Source organism: Coregonus clupeaformis, chromosome 15, assembly GCF_020615455.1.
Source record: "Coregonus clupeaformis isolate EN_2021a chromosome 15, ASM2061545v1, whole genome shotgun sequence".
Lineage (NCBI taxonomy): Eukaryota > Metazoa > Chordata > Actinopteri > Salmoniformes > Salmonidae > Coregonus > Coregonus clupeaformis.
Genome location: NC_059206.1, coordinates 18,921,030 through 18,942,889, shown reverse-complemented (window position 1 = coordinate 18,942,889; position 21,860 = coordinate 18,921,030). Strand labels below are relative to the sequence as shown.

General features: G+C 47.2%; 1 protein-coding gene across 1 annotated transcript in view; it reads left to right on the top strand.

Moving 5' to 3' along the window:
- LOC121580199 (transmembrane protein 266) overlaps nt 1–21,860 on the top strand; it is a 59,417-nt gene that overhangs the window by 29,861 nt on the left and 7,696 nt on the right. The window contains exons 4-8 of the mRNA XM_041895260.2: nt 11,122–11,276; nt 12,231–12,304; nt 13,167–13,223; nt 13,524–13,662; nt 18,052–18,167. Coding sequence (XP_041751194.2) covers nt 11,122–11,276; nt 12,231–12,304; nt 13,167–13,223; nt 13,524–13,662; nt 18,052–18,167 — 541 coding nt within the window. The remainder of the gene's footprint in view (nt 1–11,121; nt 11,277–12,230; nt 12,305–13,166; nt 13,224–13,523; nt 13,663–18,051; nt 18,168–21,860) is intronic.

The following is a 21,860-nucleotide window of genomic DNA, read 5'->3' as shown; positions in this document are numbered from 1 at the left end:
CTCTCTCTCTCTCTCTCTCTCTCTCTCTCTCTCTCTCTCTCTCTCTCTCTCTCTCTCTCTCTCTCTCTCTCTCTCTCTCTCTCTCTCTCTCTCTCTCTCTCTCTCTCTCTCTCTCTCTCTCTCCAGGTTTGTGTTGGAAGTTGGAACTCAAGGCAACAGAAACAAGAGAAAGAGAAAGTATAAAGTGTGTGTAGGGCCAACTCATTAGGCCCTCTCAGAAACGTATTCTCGGATGTATTTGTGCAGTAATGCTGCAGTGAGTGTTGCCAGGCATCGGACAGAGTATTGATAAAATCAAATCAATCAAATCAAATGTTATTTGTCACATGCTCCGTAAACCACAGGTGTAGACTAACATTGAAATGCAAACAGAAAAAATATAAATAATAACACAAGGAATAAATACACAATGAGTAACGAGTCGATGTGCAGGGGTACGAGGTAATTGAGGTAGATATGTACATTTGGATTGCGTCCTACCTGACAGGTCGCTCCTACCAGGTGGCGTGGCGAGAATCTGTCTCCGCACCACGTGCTCTCACCACTGGTGTCCCCCAGGGCTCAGTTCTAGGCCCTCTCCTATTCTCTCTATACACCAAATCACTTGGCTCTGTCATGTCCTCACATGGCCTCTCCTATCATTGCTACGCAGACGACACACTATTAATCTTCTCCTTTCCCCCTTCTGATAAACAGGTGGCGAATCGCATCTCTGCATGTCTGGCAGACATATCAGTGTGGATGTCGGATCACCACCTTAAGCTGAACCTCGGCAAGATGGAGCTGCTCTTCCTCCCGGGGAAGGACTGCCCGCTCCATGATCTCACCATCACGGTTGACAACTCCGTTGTGTCCTCCTCCCAGAGTGCAAAGAACCTTGGCGTGACCCTGGACAACACCCTGTCGTTCTCCGCTAACATCAAAGCGGTGACCCGATTCTGTAGGTTCATGCTCTACAACATTCGCAGAGTACGACCCTACCTTACACAGGAAGTGGCACAGGTCCTAATCCAGGCACTTGTCATCTCCCGTCTGGATTACTGGGCTACCTGCTTGTGCCATTAAACCCCTACAACTCATTTAGAACGCTGCAGCCCGTCTGTTGTTCAACCTTCCCAAGTTCTCTCACGTCATCCCGCTCCTCCGCACACTCCACTGGCTTCCAGTCTGCTACAAGACCATGGTGCTTGCCTACGGAGCTGTGAGGGGAACGGCACCTCCTTACCTTCAGGCTCTGATCAGTCCCTACACCCAAACGAGGGCATTGCGTTCTTCCACCTCTGGCCTGCTGGTCCCCCTACCTCTGCGGAAGCACAGTTCCCGCTCAGCCCAGTCAAAACTGTTCGCTGCTCTGGCACCCCTATAGTGGAACAAGCTCCCTCACGACGCCAGGACAGCGGAGTCACTGACCACCTTCCGGAGACACTTGAAACCCTACCTCTTTAAGGAATACCTGGGATAGTATAAAAGTTATCCTTCTACCCCCACCCCCTACCCCCACAAAAATATATATATATATACATATATATATAAAACAAATGAAAATTACAAATATACTCTAAAAATAAAAATTTGAAAAATATACAAAAATAAATACATTGTAAAGTGGTTGTCCCACTGGCTATCATAAGGTGAATGCACCAATTTGTAAGTCGCTCTGGATGACATAAATGTAAATGTAAAAATATAGGTAGGGATAAAGTGACTAGGCAACAGGATAGATAGCACACAGTAGCAGCAGCCTATGTGATGAGTCAAAAGAGTTAGTGCAATGCAGATAGTCCAGGTAGCTATTTGTTAACTATTTACTGTAACTAACTATTTAGCAGTCTTATTGCTTGGGGGTAGAAGCTGTTCAGGGTCCTGTTGATTCCAGACTTGGTGCATCGTTACCACTTGCCGTGCGGAAGCAAAGAGGACGTTCTATGACTTGGGTGGCTGGAGTCTTTGACAATTTGTAGGGCCTTCCTTTGACACTGCCTGGTATAGAGGTCCTGGATGGCAGGGAGCTCTGCCCCAGTGATGTACTGGGCCATACGCACTACCCTCTGTAGCACCTTGCGGTCGGATGCCAAACAGTTGCCATACCAAGAGGTGATGCAGCCAGTCAAGATGCTCTCAGTGGTGCAGCTGTATAACCTTTTGAGGATCTGAGGGCCCATGCCAAATCTTTTTAGCCTCCTTAATGATGGTGTTGGAGTCGTGCGCGGCCACGCAGTCGTGGGTGAACAGAGAGTACAGGAGGGGACTAAGCACGCACCCCTGAGGGCCCCCTGTGTTGAGGGTCAGCGTGGATGTGTTGTTGCCTACCCTCACCACCTGGGGGCGGCCTGTCAGGAAGTCCAGGATCCAGTTGCAGAGGGAGGTGTTTAATCCTAGGGTCCTTAGTTTAGGGATGAGCTTAAGCTTCAGTTTGTCAGAAGTTGGACTCTGTGCGCAGTAAAGAAGTAATAGAAAGATCAATACAACTGGGTCACTATAAATGATCAAGGGGGCCTGCTCCGCGCCACAGCAGCAATGAGATTTGTGCTAGCTGAAGGATTGTTTATGAATTCGAATGCCATAATATAGTTCAGAGAAAGACTTCTAGTCAATACAATACCACAAGAAGTTAAGTTCAGAGAAAGACTTCCAGTCAATACAATACCACAAGAAGTTCAGTTCAGAGAAAGACTTCCATTCAATACAATACCACAAGAAGTTCAGTTCAGAGAAAGACTTCCAGTCAATACGATACCACAAGAAGTTTAGTTCAGAGAAATACTTCCAGTCAATACAATACCACAATAAGTTCAGTTCAGAGGAATTCCTTCTGATTCATTCAGTTTGGTCCTCAATTGCTCTCTCTCTCTCTCTCTCTCTCTCTCTCTATCTACCTCTCTCTACCTCTCTCTCTCTCTCTCTCTCTCGAGACTGGGGAGCCAGTGAGTAGGTCTATATTTCCTGCAATGATCTAAAAGGTCACGTCCTGATAATGTGTTTGAAGGGAAGGAAGAGAAGGAAGGGAGATGAAGGCAGCTCAATCCTCCTGTTCCCCCTGATTCTGCTGTGATGCTTGAGCAAATAGACTGTGTAATACAAATCATCTGTGATTGGCTAATAAATTCTAATCCGAGCCCTGATGAAGGCAAATAAGAGATCAGAGAGAGAGAGAGAGAGAGGTGGTGTATCATCTACTGCAGTCAGTCAGTGTGTGTAGGAGTTGGAGTCCTTGTCTTTATCATGGACCATCTGCACTCTGAGGGAGGGATGTTGGCTGATTGCTGTGTTTAGCCGCACACTCCTTGCTCGCGCCACTCAGCTCGGTCATATTGATAGCATGATTTAATCTACCTCCTCTGTTTCCCTGTCCAGCCCGGTTCAATCTCCTCCGCACCAGGGCTCCACTGATGCCTTTATCAATCTATCCTACACGGACGTGTGAAGAGGGAGAGAGATGGAGAGAGTGATAGAGACAGAGAGAGACAGGAAGAGAGCATCATAGACAGGAAGAATTAGAGAGAGAGACACAAAAGAGAGAAAGAGACAGACAGGAATAATGCATGAAAGAGAGAGGGTGAGAGAGTGTCAGAGTGTGTTCCTTTGGGACATCCATGTCCAGACATGAGTTAAGGATATAAGTGTGCTGTACATATTTAGGATGTCTGGTATGTCATTGTTTTGTTGACTCCTCAGAGTTTAGCCTATGTGATGTCATGTCCATGATGCACCCCTTTCTGCAGGCCCTTGTCTGTGACATAGTGTGGTGTTGTTCTTTCCTTGAGTGGATGAGACCAGAGGGCTCGATTCAATCCGTATCGCGGAAGTTCAGTGCTATAGTGCGATTGAAATTTAAAGGCATTCACAGTAAACGCTGCATAGTTCGGCTCAATCGGAAATTACCTTTAAAATTGAATCGGGCTATAGCGTTAAACTTCCTCTATACGGATTGAATCGAGCCCGATGTCTTGTCTTTTGGCCTACTGTTTGTGAAAACATGCAGGGTTGGTTTCCTAAAACATTAGCCTACTCCTGGACTGAAAAGCATGTTCAATGTAGAATCTTTATTCAGTGCTGTTTAGTCCAGTTCTTGGCCAGGAATTCAGCCCATATTGTCTTGTAAGGGATAGTAATTGTAATGTACAGGTAACTGCCTAGATAATGGAAACACTTGAGTAAATGAGGGATACAAAGTATATTGAAAGCAGGTGCTTCCACACAGGTGTGGTTCCTGAGTTAATTAAGCAATTAACATCCCATCATGCTCAGGGTCATGTATAAAAATGCTAGGCAGGCCATTGTTTACTGTATGGGAGATTCTGGAGCGGCGCCTGAGACAGCGTTTTCCACAACCATAAAAAAAAACACAAATTTATGGAATTTCTTGTGGAAGAATGGTGTCTCATCCTTCCAATAGTGTTCCAGTCACTTGTAGAATCTATGCCAAGGTGCATTGAAGCTGTTGTGGCTCATGATGGCCTAACACCCTATTAAGACACTTTATTTAGGCAGTTACATGTAGTTTCTCTCATGCAGTTTTTGCAGTTTCACTCTTTTAAAGTACCATTTCTCCTTTAGTAATGAGGCCCTGAAGTGTTTTTCAGCACATTCAGCTTGTGAACAGAGTAATTTATCTTTAATACTTTGTTTTACTACTCCTACTCAAGGCTTTTTATTGTTCTGGAGAAATTATCATATTTTACCCTCTCTGCGGAGGACAGTATAAATGAACTACGAAACGATGCGTTCCTGAGATGCATTTGAATGTAGAATATAACTGCAGAGAATTGCCCCAAAGCAAATCAAAGCAACTCCTTCAACTGTCAAGTAAGGTCACCACCAAAAGTCAGGTGTTACACAATGATGTGTAGGTCTATATCCATGAACTACCCACAATACATCACTTTCACAGCTGTCATAGATAACCTTAACTGGAGCCTTTTTGATGGGAAAAATTATCTCCATTCCTTACTGTTCTTTTGTTCCCATATATTTCACTTAGATGATTAATAACATTGCCTTTATTTTATATACCTGTGACGGCTAGAACAGTAGAAAGGATGATAGGATCTACCTAATTAGATAAATTGCTCTGTCTCTTAAGGCAGGTTTGCTTGAAATAAAAATGTCTGCTGTTGGGGGTACTCGAGGACTGGAGTTGGGAACCAATGTCTTAATGGCCATACAGGATTTACCCCATTATTTTACCCAAAAGGCTCAAACTTTTCTGTTTCCATCGACGCGGGTCGGCACCCGTGTCTTACTGGGCCATGGCTCCGGCGGACCTGCTATCACTTGGGGCCAAAGCCAGGCTAATGGTACATTTCAGCTGTCATTTACATAACAATGGCTCACTGTGAACTTTAACACCTTCTCACAAAGCAACTGTTATACTAGGGAAAACACAATTTCCCTAGTATACCATAAGGGTGTATACACTAGTGTAACACTGGTGTTACAGTCTAAAAGCAGCATAATGCTTAGGGTCTCATGGTTTTTGGCATGGCCATGTTTGGAGGGTAAAACAGGGATTTAGGCCTAGCAGCTTGAGTTTGTTCAATGACATCCCCTCTAGTATGGTAACATACTGTATGCTGTCAGGTGGGGTGGTTAGAGAGACCTGGAGGAAATAGTTGATTGGTTGAGATGTATCATTATGTATCACACGCAGTGTGAAGAGAACAGAATAATTAGTGTATACTTTATTCTTTAATTTCCAAAGTATTACCATTCTCCTAGCAGCTGATCTGCGGCAGGTAGCCTGTCGGTTAAGAGCGCTGGGCCAGTAACCGAAAGGTCGCTTGTTTGAATCCCCGAGCCATCTAGGTGAAAAATCTGTCTGTGCCCTTGAGCAAGGCTGTCACGATCGTCTGAGGAAGCGGACCAATACGCAGCGTTGCGAGTGAACATAATGACTTTATTAAATAAAGCAACCACGAAAAAACAACCAATGACGATAGTGAAGTCCTCTGTAACACTGACCGAAACATGGAACAAAAACCCACAACCACAAGGTGAACACAGACATTTAAATATGGCTCCCAATCAGAGATAACGAGCCGACAGCTGACACTCGTTACCTCCGATTGGGAGTCATTGACCAATCACCACTAAACACAAACAAAATGAAACTCACCCAACCCCAACACCACCAAATGAAATACACCCTGGCTCCAACACACAGTCCTGGAGCCAGAGTGTGACAGTACCCCCCCCTAAAGGTGCGAACTCCGGGCGCACCAGCATACAGTCTAGGGGAGGGTCTGGGTGGGCGTCTGTCCACGGTGGCGGTTCTGCCCCTGGTCGTGGTCCCCATCCCACCTTAGTCACCACCCGCTTCCCTAGCCTCCTCCACATGACCACCCCCCCAACTAAACCCCACTGGGTTAAGGGGCGGCACCGGACTAAGGGGCAGCACCGGACTAAGGGGCAGTACCGGACTAAGGGGCAGTACCGGACTAAGGGGCAGTACCAGGCTGAATGGCGGATACTGGCTGGACGGCTCTGGTGGCTCCCGGCTGGTCGGCTCTGGCGGATCCCGGCTGGACGGCTCTGGCGGATCCCGGCTGGACGGCTCTGGCGGATCCCGGCTGGACGGCTCTGGCGGGTCCCGGCTGGACGGCTCTGGCGGGTCCCGGCTGGACGGCTCTGGCGGGTCCCGGCTGGACGGCTCTGGCGGGTCCCGGCTGGACGGCTCTGGCGGATCCCGGCTGGACGGCTCTGGCGGATCCCGGCTGGACGGCTCTGGCGGATCCCGGCTGGACGGCTCTGGCGGATCCCGGCTGGCCGGCTCTGGCGGATCCCGGCTGGCCGGCTCTGGCGGATCCCGGCTGGCCGGCTCTGGCGGATCCCGGCTGGACGGCTCTGGCGGATCCCGGCTGGACGGCTCTGGCGGATCCCGGCTGGACGGCTCTGGCGGGTCCCGGCTGGACGGCTCTGGCGGGTCCCGGCTGGACGGCTCTGGCGGATCCCGGCTGGACGGCTCTGGCGGATCCCGGCTGGACGGCTCTGGCGGATCCCGGCTGGACGGCTCTGGCGGATCCCGGCTGGACGGCTCTGGCGGATCCCGGCTGGGCGGCTCTGGCGGATCCCGGCTGGACGGCTCTGGCGGATCCCGGCTGGACGGCTCTGGCGGATCCCGGCTGGACGGCTCTGGCGGATCCCGGCTGGACGGCTCTGGCGGATCCCGGCTGGACGGCTCTGGCGGATCCTGGCTGGACGGCTCATGGCTGGCTGACGGATCCTGGCTGGACGGCTCTGGCAGATCCTGGCTGGACGGCTCTGGCGGATCCTGGCTGGACGGCTCTGGCGGATCCTGGCTGGACGGCTCTGGCGGATCCTGGCTGGACGGCTCTGGCGGATCCTGGCTGGACGGCTCATGGCTGGCTAACGGATCTGGCTGCTCGCGGCTGGCTGACGGATCTGGCTGCTCATGGCTGGCTGACGGATCTGGCTGCTCATGGCTGGCTGACGGATCTGGCTGCTCATGGCTAGCTGAACGGATCTGGCTGCTCATGGCTGGCTGACGGATCTGGCTGCTCATGGCTGGCTGACGGGTCTGGCTGCTCGTGGCTGGCTGACGGATCTGGCTGCTCATGGCTGGCTGACGGATCTGGCTGCTCATGGCTAGCTGACGGATCTGGCTGCTCGTGGCTGGCTGACGGATCTGGCTGCTCATGGCTGGCTGACGGGTCTGGCTGCTCATGGCTGGCTGACGGATATGGCTGCTCATGGCTGGCTGACGGATCTGGCTGCTCATGGCTGGCTGACGGATCTGGCTGCTCATGGCTGGCTGACGGATCTGGCTGCTCGTGGCTGGCTGACGGATCTGGCTGCTCATGGCTGGTTGACGGATCTGGCTGCTCATGGCTGGCTGACGGATCTGGCTGCTCATGGCTGGCTGACGGATCTGGCTGCTCATGGCTGGCTGACGGGTCTGGCTGCTCATGGCTGGCTGATGGTGCTGGCTGGGCGGCTAGCGGTGGAGGCGGACCCCAGCCTCGGATTGCAGTCATCACCTCCAGCAGGGCGGCTCCCATCCGCATGAGCCGCTCCTGCCGGTCACGAACCCGAGCCTCCAGTCCAGCATAGGCTGCGTCGGCTCCTGCTGATTCCATAGCAGGTGTATGATTCTGTCTGGCGGAAGGCTCTAGCGGCTCCGGGTCTGGCGGACGGCTCTGAAGGAACAGGCCGGGCTGGGCTGGTGACGCACCCCGTAGGATACGTGCTTGGAGCAGGAACAGGCCGGTCCGTACCGGGAACACACACCACTGGCCTTAACTGGGGATCAGGAACGGGCCGGACCGGACTGGTAACACACTTCAGTCTCTCATGCCGTGCGACAACAACTTCCCTCCCTCTACTCGCCAATGGCTCCCGTAATCCGATAGCCTTCTCTCCACATCTCCCTGTGGCAGCCTCCTGCTGCCCAGGCGCCCAAGCCATGTGCCCCCCCCAAAAAATTTTTTGGGTAGTACTCCCGGGCTTCCAGCCTTGCCTCCGTGCTGCCTCCTCATATCGCCTCCTCTCGGCTTTAGCTGCCTCCAGCTCTTCACGAGGGAGGCGATATTCTCCCGGTTGTGCCCAAGGACCCTTACCATCCAGTATCTCCTCCCATGTCCATGAATCCTTTATGGGTGGATATAAATCCTGTGTAGGTGGATCCTGTTGCCGCTTGACACGCTGCTTGGTCCTTTTATGGTGGGTTTTTCTGTCACGATCGTCTGAGGAAGCGGACCAATACGCAGCGTTGCGAGTGAACATAATGACTTTATTAAATAAAGCAACCACGAAAAAACAACCAATGACGATAGTGAAGTCCTCTGTAACACTGACCGAAACATGGAACAAAAACCCACAACCACAAGGTGAACACAGACATTTAAATATGGCTCCCAATCAGAGATAACGAGCCGACAGCTGACACTCGTTACCTCCGATTGGGAGTCATTGACCAATCACCACTAAACACAAACAAAATGAAACTCACCCAACCCCAACACCACCAAATGAAATACACCCTGGCTCCAACACACAGTCCTGGAGCCAGAGTGTGACAAAGGCACGTAACCCTAATTGCTCCTGTAAGTTGCTCTGGATAAGAGCGTCTGCCAAATGACAACAAAAATAAATGAAATACATGTAAAAATCTGAGCAGATCTGTCAAATCTATGGCACTTTTCTAACATGAGCTCTAGCATATGACTCCACCCTGCTGTCTGTCCCCTATACGTTGCAGAGATGAGATAAGGAAATAAGGGGACGTGGAGATGAGGTATCCAGGCCCAGGCTGGCATGGTGGTAACTGCATCCTGTGAGTCTGGCTGAGGCACCACGGCCACCGACGGTAGAGAGAGAGAGCAGAGTCAACACCATCTGGCCCACCATACACACTCCAGCCCCACCGAGCCTCACCGAGCGCCAGAAAGATGATTGCTAACAGCATGATTATGGCTCTATTAGATTAGCCTAGCATTGTTTACAGGCTTGTGGGTTTGCCTGTGCCAAGTGTACCTACCACTACCCTCAGAGAGAGAGAGAGACTGAGAGGAGAAGAAGGGGGTGAAGGGAACAGTTCAGCAGCTGCTATAAGAGTCCTTTGCTCATTGCCTCGTGTTAACCTACTCAGGATGAAGTCGGAATGAATAGAGGAGAATAATATTAATACTTCAGAGAGGATGCCTGTTTATCATTCACTGTGGTATAATTGGGCACATCCTGTAAGCACACACACACACCCAAATGGTGTATCGTTCTCGTTTGCATGAGTAAGTAAGACACAGTTCATGTAACAATTCCTACATAATATTATGAGGCTCATACATACAGTATCACTTGCATATTCATATCCACACGTCGCTTAACATTTACACTAAATGGCCCCATTTAAACATCTAAAGGCATTCCAGCCAAGCCTCATTCCCTACTAATAACTTAACAACAGCAGCAGTTGCCCTCAAATGAGGACGTGATACATAAGCATCTCTACCCTGGGAATATATGCGTGTGTGAAGGGGAGTGCCCTGAGCACTGCTCTTCTCTGCTCTGCTCCCATGCCCCGTGCCTTGGTCCTATCAGTAATAGTCCAATGGCCAATCTACACAACTCCTACCTGACTGTATGAAAATCAGATTTGGGGTCAATTTCATGTCAATGAATTTCAGTAAATTCAGGAAGTAAAATGAATTAGAATTACAGTTTACATCCTGACTGGATTGAAATGGAATTGACCCTAACCCTGATAAAAATAGAGCTTTATTCCATTCCACTGCCACTGATTCTGCCCACTGCCACTGATTGTTTTAGCTCTAATTAGCACCATGCTAGGGAATGAAGACATGATCACAGAAGTGGTGTGATTATGCCAGGCCCAGTACATGGGGAGCAGTGAAAGGAGTAGAAGAGGACTTGCCAAGTTTCCATTCTGGCTGGAGCTCTGGCATCGTTTCTCCTGTCTGTCTCCCACTGCTAATAGAGGGAGGGAACAGTGGGTCTGGGAAAGAGCTATGTATAACATTTTATCCATGTGTTTTCTTTCAATAACTTGAAATTCATTACTGTTATATGGAGTCTTCTAATCTACAGTCACCCCTTCATTGCCCTCTGAATATAGTTGCTTTACTAATCCTCTCACTGATATGCCTGAGAGACGAGTCACCAACTCAAAGAGCCTCAGTGTCTTTCTGTCTTAATGCAGCCTCTGTTCTGTTCACTCTCTTCCCCCTCCACTGCCCCGGCCCACCAAACCCAGGCTGGGTTTAGAAATTGGTTCACTACATTGCATTGATGCGGTTATGTGTTAAATAGCACCCCTTGCTGGCAATTAGAAGGAACATTACATTTACGTCATTTAGCAGACGCTCTTATCCAGAGCGACTTACAAATAGGTGCATTCACCTTATAGCCAGTGGGATAACCACTTTACAATGTTTTTTTTTTTTTGTTTTTGGAGTAGGATCGTTGAAGAAGCAAATGGTGAATACAAACCTGTGTCCATATACAAGTACTTGTATACAAGTACTCCATATACAAGTACTTTCTCCCTGTCTTTGGTGTACTAACACTGACTCTCTTGTCCCTCTCTCCTCCTCCTTTCTCCTCTCTCCCTATCTCCTCCTCTCCTCTTTCCCTCCCTCCCTCCAGGTCTAACTGGTTGAAGCCGTGCTGTGGTCGGAGGGTAGCCTTGTGGCAGGTGTGTCTGCTCAGTGCAGGCTTCAACTGTTTCCTGGTGGCACTGGTCATCCTGGTGGTGGTCTTCTTAACCGTGGAACTCCTCATAGACACCAAGCATCTACAATGTAACTATCCTTAGCATTGACAGTAAAGGAATATCCTTATACACTGTGTGCTAGTGACTCTAGAAAGTTAGGCTTGGGTAGTCCTGTGCTCCCTTGATCCTGTGACCCATGTTTTGGGAATACAGCTCATAGAGACAATTATCATGATACTGCATTAACATGCGTTCCAACCTTATATACAACTGTTTTATAAACATGATTACATTTCTTACCAAAGAGAGGAAAGTAAGGAGACTGAAAGGCCCATATTAGAGAGAAACAGCATTGCCAGCCGGGATAGTAAATGACTCTATGAACTAGTCTCTACTCAACAGCACTGACTGTCTGGGCAGGTGTCATCATTGATTACATTATGGGCTGTAAGCCAAGGTTGTGTCCCAAATGGTACCCTATCCCCTACATACTGCACTACTTTTGACCAGAGCCCTTTGGGCCCTGATAAAAAGTAGTGCACTATATAGGGAATAAGGTGCCATTTGAGACGCAGCCCAAGAGACAGGTCAGTATTGATAGCTGATTCTCGCTCCACTCCACTCTGCTCTGCTCTGGGGACTACAGGACACCAGTCACTTCAGATGCATTACCACAGATTCTGACTGTCCTGGCTGTCCTGTTGCCAGCTCTGGAAAGACAAATGGAGGGAGTGGGAAGGAGGGAATTAGTGTTGGAGGAGATGGAGAGGTACAGGTTGGCACATGGATTAATGGAGGGAGATACAGAGAGGGATAAATGGGCTGATGGACCGATGGAGGGGGAAGGAGAAGAAGAGAGGGGGGAGGGAGCGTTTACAACACTGTTAGATGGAAATGAGGAATAGTGGTAAAAGGCATGATCATTTCATATCTATGCACCATTTATCTGCCAGATTTTGATCGATTCCATTAAGACCAAGCAGTAAAGGAGTCACCATCCTTTAAGATACACATTTTTCTCTTCTCTTGTTATTTATTCCAGTTGCCAATGCTGTTCAATTTGCCAGCATCATCCATTGGATCAGCCTTGCCATCCTTTCACTCTTCTTCACTGAGGTAAGAATGACACACACACACACACACACACACACACACACACACACACACACACCGGTTAAATAATAATTAAAGAGGAGGTTAACAAGGTTTAGGGCTTGGGTTACAGTCATATGATCCACCCAACACCTTATAACACCTTTGCTCCCTGACACTATAGATGAAAGGTGTCAGATTGGAATGTTATTCAAGGTCTATATATTAAAAACTAAACTATAGTTACTGTAACTATAGGAACATTGACTCATTAAATGGTCACCATCTGCTTCCAATCCACCAATCAGAGAGCAGGACCCTAAAAAGGGAATGTCCCTCTCTGCTTCTCTCTGACAGTGGAGCCGTTGTTTTCATAATGTGCTACTGCATGATGAATGAGACAGGCCACTTTTCCATTGTCACCCTTTCAGCATGATTAGATTGTTACTCTATCATCCACCTTTTCCAAATAAAGGACCATCCCAACCCAACACTAGTGTGTGTTACTGTACATAATGGATCAGGTAAGATCAGACAACTAGGAGGGCCATTGTACAGTGTCCAGGATCAATATCCTTTTCCCACCCTCCCCTGACATTCTGATCGATCGAAAGACTTATAAAAAGTATCCTTCAAAGATTTGATATGTTACTTTCTGTGACCATGTAGAAAAGGAAGGCTTGAGCTGAAGAAAGCCCACATTCACAGCAGCAGTATATAAATGGAGACTGTAACTTTTTTTGTCCATATCCAAATGACTCTTCAGAATGTGTTATAGATGTGTTGAAACCTGAGGAGAGTGACAATGTTTTGCATGTCATGGGAGAGGTTGTATTGAGCTTTTTTCCTCCCCTTCCATCCATTCTCTCTCTCCCTCTTTTCACAGACTGTCTTCAGGATTGTCGTCCTTGGGATTTGGGACTACATTGAGAACAAAGTAGAGGTAAGATTAATTTAGCAAGCTTCATAGCAAGTAATGAAAATATAGTAACTTTCCCTCGAGAAATCATGAGTTTTATCATTGAACAAAAAAACTATTTCCATAAATCAATTCACGACAGTTGTTAAATGTTAAATGCTGCCAAAAAGTCTGTGTGCATTGCAAATGTCCTCATATAATAAACATCAGACAATGTAATCTCTTCTAATGACTGTGTAGAATGGACAAAGATGACTAGTCTGTGACAGTGTAGCATGTGATGTGTGTGTGTTTGTGTTTGTGTGTGTGTACTCATGCCTACAGGTGTTTGATGGGGCGGTCATTGTGCTGTCCCTGGCCCCTATGGTAGCCTCCACGGTAGCCAACGGCCCCAGCAGCCCCTGGGACGCCATCAGCCTCATCATCACCCTGCGCATCTGGAGGGTCAAGAGAATCATCGACGGTGAGACCGAGGACGGAGCAGACCAGACGCTCCCTTGTGTCCCTGCCTCCCCTGTCTGTCTGTCTGTCTGTCTATCTGTCTGTCAAAGCCCTGCTGGAGGATGTCTTACTAGAGTATTCATGACCTAGGTGTAGTCATCGTCCTTCTCAGTCAACAGCTTTCCTTAGTGTTCTTGGTATTACTCTTAGATGGACGGTTAGTTAGTTAGGACTGGCTCTAGTGAGATATTATTGCAAAATGAAACAACCTTACGTTGTACCAATTGATGAGTTTGAACTTCAACTATCAGTCCTTAATTATTACACCTGACTGATCTTCTACAAGAGGGACTATGACTGTGATACTTGGTTGTCTCACCTAGCTATCTTAAGATGAATGCACTTTGTAAGTCGCTCTGGATCAGAGCGTCTGCTAAATGACAATAATGACAAAAATGTTTTTTATTTTAGCGCTAAATTCGAAAATATCATACTTCACCTAAGGATGATAAAGTCTATTGCTTATTCAATACACGATTGGTGAATCAATCCTGCAATGACAACACGACCCCATTCTCCCCATGATTATACACATTATTTACTATTCAGAACAATATAGTTATTGATCATCCCTCGGAGTAAATTGCCACCCATTCTCCTACTTAAACTGGTATTGATCCAAAGCCCTGTTTAAACAGATTCAGAGAAGCCATGATAATGACTATACCGGCTGTTCTACATTATGCTAATGTAATGCAGATCGATTTCTAACAGGAGGTCACCCTCAGTCTCAGTGAGAGCTGTGCATGTATGATCAACCTACAGACCTCAGTCTCTCTAGCTATAGACAGTATACTTTCATGACTTTACCATCAGCTCTGCATGTATGATCGACCAATCTCCAGACCAGAAACAGTGTACATACAGTACATGACCTCTGTAGTCTACATAAGAGCTACATAGGCCTACATACCCTGAGTGTACAAAACATTAAGGACACCTACAATTTCCATGACATAAGATGGAACAGGTAAATCCAGGTGAAAGCTATGATCCCTTATTGGTGTCACTTGTTAAATCCACTTTAATCAGTGTAGATCAAGGGGAGGAGACAGGTTAAAGAAGGATTTTTAAGTCTTGAGACAATTGAGACATGGATTGTGTGTGTGCAATTCAGAGAGTGAATGGGCAAGACAAAATATTTAAGTGCCTTTGAATGGGGTATGGTAGTAGGTGCCAGGCGCACCGGGGCGGCAGGTAGCTTAGTGATAAGGAGCATTGTGCCAGTAACTGAAAGGTCGCTGGTACTAATCCCCGAGTTGACTAGGTGAAATATCTGTCGATGTGCCCTTGAGCAAGGCACTTAACCCTAATTGCTCATGTAAGTCGCTCTGGATAAGAGCGTCTGCTAAATGACTAAAATGTCAATGTAAAATGTTTGCATCAAGAACTGCAATACTGCTGGGTTTTTCACGCTCAACAGTTTACCGTGTGTATCAAGAATGGTCCACCAGCCAACTTGACACAACTGTGGGAAACATTGGCGTCAACATGGGCCAGTATCCCTGTGGAACGCTTTCCACACCTTGTACAGTCCATGCCCCGATGAATTGATGCTATTTTGAAGGTGTCCTTAATGTTTTCGTACACTCAGTTTAAGAGCTACATAGAATCTGAAATACTGTACATATAGTTTGTACTAGTATTATTGCCAATCCAGGTGAAATTAACTAATTTATCAGCTCTGCTTTGATGCTAAATCCGATATTAGCATTTTGAGAAAGTAAGTTAAAATCCAACACTAGTCATATCAGAAAATGGTGCAGTAATCATAATGCGGTACATCTAAAGCATGTTAAGTCGTTTTTAGACGTCAACAGACGAAACGCCCAACAGCATTGATTAATTCTGCAGCAATACAATCATCAACAAAACAATGCAATCACTTTAGAGAACAACTTAGTACTTCACATTCATTCAGAGTATCTGTCTCCAGGGCATGAGCCCCTGATTTTCTTCAACCTGTTTGTTTAGATGTGTTTGAGTGATTGAGTTGGGTAGTTAGGCAGCCAGCCACGCTTAGCAAGAAAATCAAACTCGCACCAATACAGTAAGTGCTGGAGAGTCGAGAGCAACATCGATTACACACCAAGAAAAGTAATAAGATAGAATACATTCTTTCCTTTCGTCTCTCACTAAAAAAGTATCAGATAGATGGATGGAGAGAGAGAGAGAGAGAGAGAGAGAGAACACACGTTTCCCATGCCAATAAAGCCCTTAAATTGAATTGAAATTGAATTGAGAGAGAGAGAGCGAGAGAGAGCGAGAGAGAGAGACAGAAATAGAGGGAGGGGGAGAGAAAGAGATGGAGAGAGAGAGAGAGAGAGAGAGAGGTGTGGAGGCCAGGGGCTTTGCACTTGGCCTGAGCTGAGAGGAGAGGTGAGAGTGGAACAGGCTCTTGTGACGGAGGTGCTGTGGAATCAACCATGGTGCGAATTACACTGCTGCTCGGCATGTCCTGCCATGCCAGCAGCTGTCAGCAGTCACACACGCACACACACAGTACACCAGCCGTCTTTGACATGCTTATTATAGCCATGCACAAATTGGGCAGCTAATAATCCCCCACTTCAGCTTCCCCTTGGTGAATGTGAATTTGGCTGTGCCTGCCTGCCCCCTCTGCTCTGCTCCCCTTGTTGAGTATGAGTTCTGCTGTGCCTGTCTCCCCCCTCTGCTCTCCCCCTCCCTCCCCAGCCCTGAGTTCCGCTGTTTCTTCCTCCCCCCTCTGCTCTCCCTCCCCATGCGTTCTGCTGTGCTGTTCCGGCCTGCCCCCTCTGGTGTCTCCCTCCCTGTCCCTGCATGTTCACATCAACAGCTCTATTAATAGGCTATGGGAGAGCAGAGCAGAGCTGCTGGAGAGAGATGGCTGCAGGCACTGCCTGCTGTCAGTAGTTCACTAGTAGGTCTGTAGAGGCCTTGGTTATTCACTCTGCTGCTACACAAAAAAAGTCCCAGTCTGTATGGCCTAGTAATCTGGCCCTAAACAGGAAAATCAGCCGTAGCAGAAGAGGAGATGTGCACTAAGGTCACTGTGTAGAACAGAAGAGGGAATATGACTCAGCTGAAGTCAATACCAGAGCATGTGGACTTCTGTGTCTTGTGTGCGTATATATCATACGTATTGGAGGTCCTCAGAAATACGTATAGTATGTTTCGTATGGCTCTGAGGCCAGGCTGTGTGTGCATGTGTTTGGTTTTGAGTGAAGATATGGTCTAATCCCTTTCTCTCTCCCTCCCCTATCTCGTCTCTCTCTTTCTGTCTCTTCTCTCTCTCTATCTGTCTCTTCCCTCTCTCTATCTGTCTATTCTCTCTCTATCTGTCTCTTCTCTCTATCTGTCTCTTCCCTCTCTCTATCTGTCTCTTCTCTCTATCTGTCTTTTCTCTCTCTATCTGTCTCTTCTCTCTCTCTCTCTATGTCTCTTCTCTCTCTCTCTCTATCTGTCTCTTCTCTCTCTCTATCTGTCTCTTCTCTCTCTCTATCTGTCTCTATCTGTCTCTTCCCTCTCTCTATCTGTCTCTTCCCTCTCTCTATCTCTCTATCTGTCTCTATCTGTCTCCTCTCTCTCTATATGTCTCTTCTCTCTCTCTATCTCTCTTCCCTCTCTATCTGTCTCTTCTCTCTCTATCTGTATCTTCTCTCTATCTGTCTCTTCTCTCTCTATCTGTCTCTTCCCTCTCTCTCTATCTGTCTCTTCTCTCTCTTCCCTCTATCTGTCTCTTCTCTCTCTCTATTTATCTCTTCCCTCTCTCTATTTGTCTCTTCTCTCTCTATCTGTCTCTTCCCTCTCTCTATTTGTCTCTTCTCCCTCTATCTGTCTCTTCTCTCTCTGTCTCTTCCCTCTCTCTATCTGTCTTTTCTCTCTCTATCTGTCTTTTCTCTCTCTATCTGTCTCTTCCCTCTCTCTCTATCTGTCTCTTCCCTCTCTCTCTATCTGTCTCTCCCCTCTCTCTCTATCTGTCTCTTCTCTCTCTCTATCTGTCTCTTCCCTCTCTCTCTATCTGTCTCTTCTCTCTATCTGTCTCTTCCCTCTCTCTATCTGTCTCTTCTCTCTCCATCTGTCTTTTCTCTCTCTATCTGTCTCTTCTCTCTCTATCTGTCTCTTCCCTCTCTCTCTATCTGTCTCTTCCCTCTCTCTCTATCTGTCTCTTCCCTCTCTCTCTATCTGTCTCTTCTCTCTCTCTATCTGTCTCTTCTCTCTCTCTATCTGTCTCTTCTCTCTCTCTATCTGTCTCTTCTCTCTCTCTATCTGTCTCTTCTCTCTCTCTATCTGTCTCTTCTCTCTCTCTATCTGTCTCTTCCCTCTCTCTATCTGTCTCTTCCCCTCTCTATCTGTATCCTCCCTCTCTCAGCCTATGTGTTACAGGTGAAGGTAGAGATGGAGCTGGAGATCCTGCAGTGTGAGAAGACCAAGGCTGTCAGGGAGGAGCAGCTGGAACGACTCACACAGATCTGCCAGGAACAGGCTGTAAGTCCCACCACCATCACCTCACAGATAGCGTTGAGGCTAGGGTTGAAGCTAGGGCTAGGGTTAGGGTTGCGGTTGAGGCTAGGGCTAAGGTTGAACCAGGATTTGAACATTAAGGTAGGATTAGGGTTAGGGCTGTGGTTAAGGATAGGGTTAGGGTTGAACCGGGATGTGGAAATGAAGGTAGGATTAGGGTTAGGGCTGTGGTTACGGCCAGGGTTAGGGTTGAACCGGGATGTGGACATTAAGGTAGGATTAGTGTTAGGGCTGTGGTGGAGCTTAGGGTTAGGGTTGAACCGGGATGTGGACATGAAGGTAGGATTAGGGTTTGGGCTGTGGTTACGGCTAGGGTTAGGGTTGAACCGGGATGTGGACATGAAGGTAGGATTAGGGTTTGGGCTGTGGTTACGGCTAGGGTTAGGGTTGAACCGGGATGTGGACATGAAGGTAGGATTAGGGTTAGGGTTGTGGTTGACCCTAGGGTTAGGGTTGAACTGGGATGTGGACATGAAGGTAGTATTAGCGTTAGGGTTGTGGTTGACCCTAGGGTTAGGGTTGAACCAGGATGTGGACATGATGCTAGGGTTAGGGTTGAGGGTTAAGGTTGAACCGGGAGGCAAACATGAAGCTAGGGTTAGGGTTGTGGTTGAGGGTTAGGTTTAAAGTTGAACCAGGATGTGGACCTGAAGCTAGGGTTAGGGTTAGGTATCCTGGATGGATATAGATCTCATTCCGTCAGTAGAGGATGCCTGGTTGTTCCTTAAAAGTAATTTCCTCTCAATCTTAAATAAACATGCCCCATTCAAAAAATACAGAACTAAGAACCGATATAGCCCCTGGTTCTCCTCAGACTTGACTGCCCTTGACCAGCACAAAAACATCCTGTGGCGTACTGCATTAGCATCAAATAGCCCCCGCGATATGCAACTTTTCAGGGAAGTTAGGAACCAATATACACAAGCAGTCAGGAAAGCAAAGGCTAACTTTTTCAAACAGAAATTTGCGTCCTGTAGCACTAACTCCAAAAAGTTTTGGGACACTGTAAAGTCCATGGAGAATAAGAGCACTTCCTCCCAGTTGCCCACTGCACTGAGGCTAGGAAACACTATCACCACCGATAAATCTACAATAATTGAGAATTTCAACAAGCATTTTGCTACAGCTGGCCATGCTTTCCATCTGGCTACCACTACCCCGGCCACCAACTCTGCACCCTCCGCTGCAACTTGCCCATGCCCCCCCCGCTTCTCCTTCACACAAATTCAGACAGCTGATGTTTTGAAAGCGCTGCAAAATCTGGACCCCTACAAATCAGCTGGGCTAGACAATCTGGACCCTTTCTTTCTAAAACTAGCCGCCGAAATTGTCGCAACCCCTATTACTAGTCTGTTCAACCTCTCTTTCATAACGTCTGAGATCCACAGAGATTGGAAAGCTGCCGCGGTCATCCCCCTCTTCAAAGGGGGTGACACTCTAGATCCAAACTGCTACAGACCTATATCCATCCTGCCCTGCCTTTCGAAAGTATTTGAAAGCCAAGTTAACAAACAGATCACCGACCATTTCGAATACCACCGTACCTTCTCCGCTATGCAATCCGGTTTCCGAGCTGGTCATGGGTGCACTTCAGCCACGCTCAAGGTCCTAAACGATATTATAACCGCGATTGATAATAGACAGTACTGTGCAGCAGTCTTCATCGACCTGGCCAAGGCTTTCGACTCTGTCAACCACCGCATTCTTATTGGCAGACTAAATAGCCTTGGTTTCTCAAATGACTGCCTCGCCTGGTTCACCAACTACTTCTCAGATAGAGTTCAGTGTGTCAAATCGGAGGGCCTGTTGTCTGGACCTATGGCAGTCTCTATGGGGGTGCCACAGGGTTCAATTCTTGGGCCGACACTTTTCTCCGTGTATATCAATGATGTCGCTCTTGCTGCTGGTGACTCTCAGATCCACCTCTACGCAGACGACACCATTTTGTATACATCTGGCCCTTCATTGGACACTGTGTTAACAAACCTCCAAACGAGCTTCAATGCCATACAACACTCCTTCAGTAGCCTCCAACTGCTCTTAAACACTAGTAAAACTAAATGCATGCTTTTCAATCGAACGCTGTTGGCACCCGCCCACCCGACTAGAATCACCACTCTCGACGGGTCTGACCTAGAGTATGTGGACAACTACAAATACCTAGGTGTCTGGTTAGACTGTAAACTCTCCTTCCAGACTCACATAAAGAATCTCCAATCCAAAGTTAAATCTAGAATCGGCTTCCTATTTCGCAACAAAGCCTCCTTCACTCATGCTGCCAAACATGCCCTCGTAAAACTGACTATCCTACCGATCCTTGACTTCGGCGATGTCATTTACAAAATAGCCTCCAACACTCTACTCAGCAAATTGGATGTAGTCTATCACAGTGCCATCCGTTTTGTCTCCAAAGCCCCATACACTACCCACCACTGTGACCTGTACGCTCTTGTTGGCTGGTCCTCACTACATGTTCGTCGTCAAACCCACTGGCTCCAGGCCATCTATAAATCACTGCTAGGCAAATCCCCGCCTTATCTTAGCTCATTGGTCACCATAGCAGTACCCACCCGTAGTCTGCGCTCCAGCAGGTATATCTCACTGGTCATTCCCAAAGCCAACACCTCCTTTGGCCGCCATTCCTTCCAGTTCTCTGCTGTCAATGACTGGAACGAATTGCAAAAATCTCTGAAGCTGGAGACACTTATCTCCCTCACTAACTTTAAGCATCAGTTGTCAGAGCACCTTACTGATCACTGCACCTGTACACAGCCCATCTGAAATTAGCCCACCCAACTACCTCATCCCTATATTGTTATTTATTTTGCTCTTTTGCACCCCAGTATCTCTATTTGCACATAATCTCTTGCACATCTAGCATTCCAGTGTTAATACTATTGTAATTATTTTTGCACTATAGCCTATTTATTGCCTTACCTCTATAACTTGCTACATTTGCACACACTGTATATATATTTTCTGTTGTATTTTTGACTTTATGTTTTTTTACCCCATATGTAACTCTGTGTTGTTTTTATTGCACTGCTTTGCTTTATCTTGGCCAGGTCGCAGTTGTAAATGAGAACCTGTTCTCAACTGGCTTACCTGGTTAAATAAAGGTGACATTTAAAAAAATAAAAAGGGATGTGGTTGAGGCTATTTCAGATTTCCAGAGGCTGCAATTACAATTGCTACCAGCGGGGGGCAGTAACACTTCACAGAAGAGTTCAATGTGTTGCCTATGCATTTTCAACAGACATCAGAGATGATGTAGTGTTTCCTTCAAATTGTTGTTACAATATTCAATGATTTGCAAATCAGTAAAAAACAGGCTCAAGAAGTTGATTTTCTGATATTATGAACCCACAATACTCATAAGCACGCAACATAATACAGTAAAATACATTTGGAAAGATGTTTCCCATATAGATGAAAACAACAAACATTTTCCATGTTATTATTTTTTATCACTGTCACTGGTCACCTATGAACGTTTGAACATCTTGAAGAACAATCTGGCCTTAATGGCCATGTACTCTTATAATCTCCACCCGGCACAGCCAGAAGAGGACTGGCCACCCCTCAGAGCCTGGTTCCTCTCTAGGTTTCTTCCTAGGTTCCTGCCTTTCTAGGGAGTTTTTCCTAGCTACTGTGCTT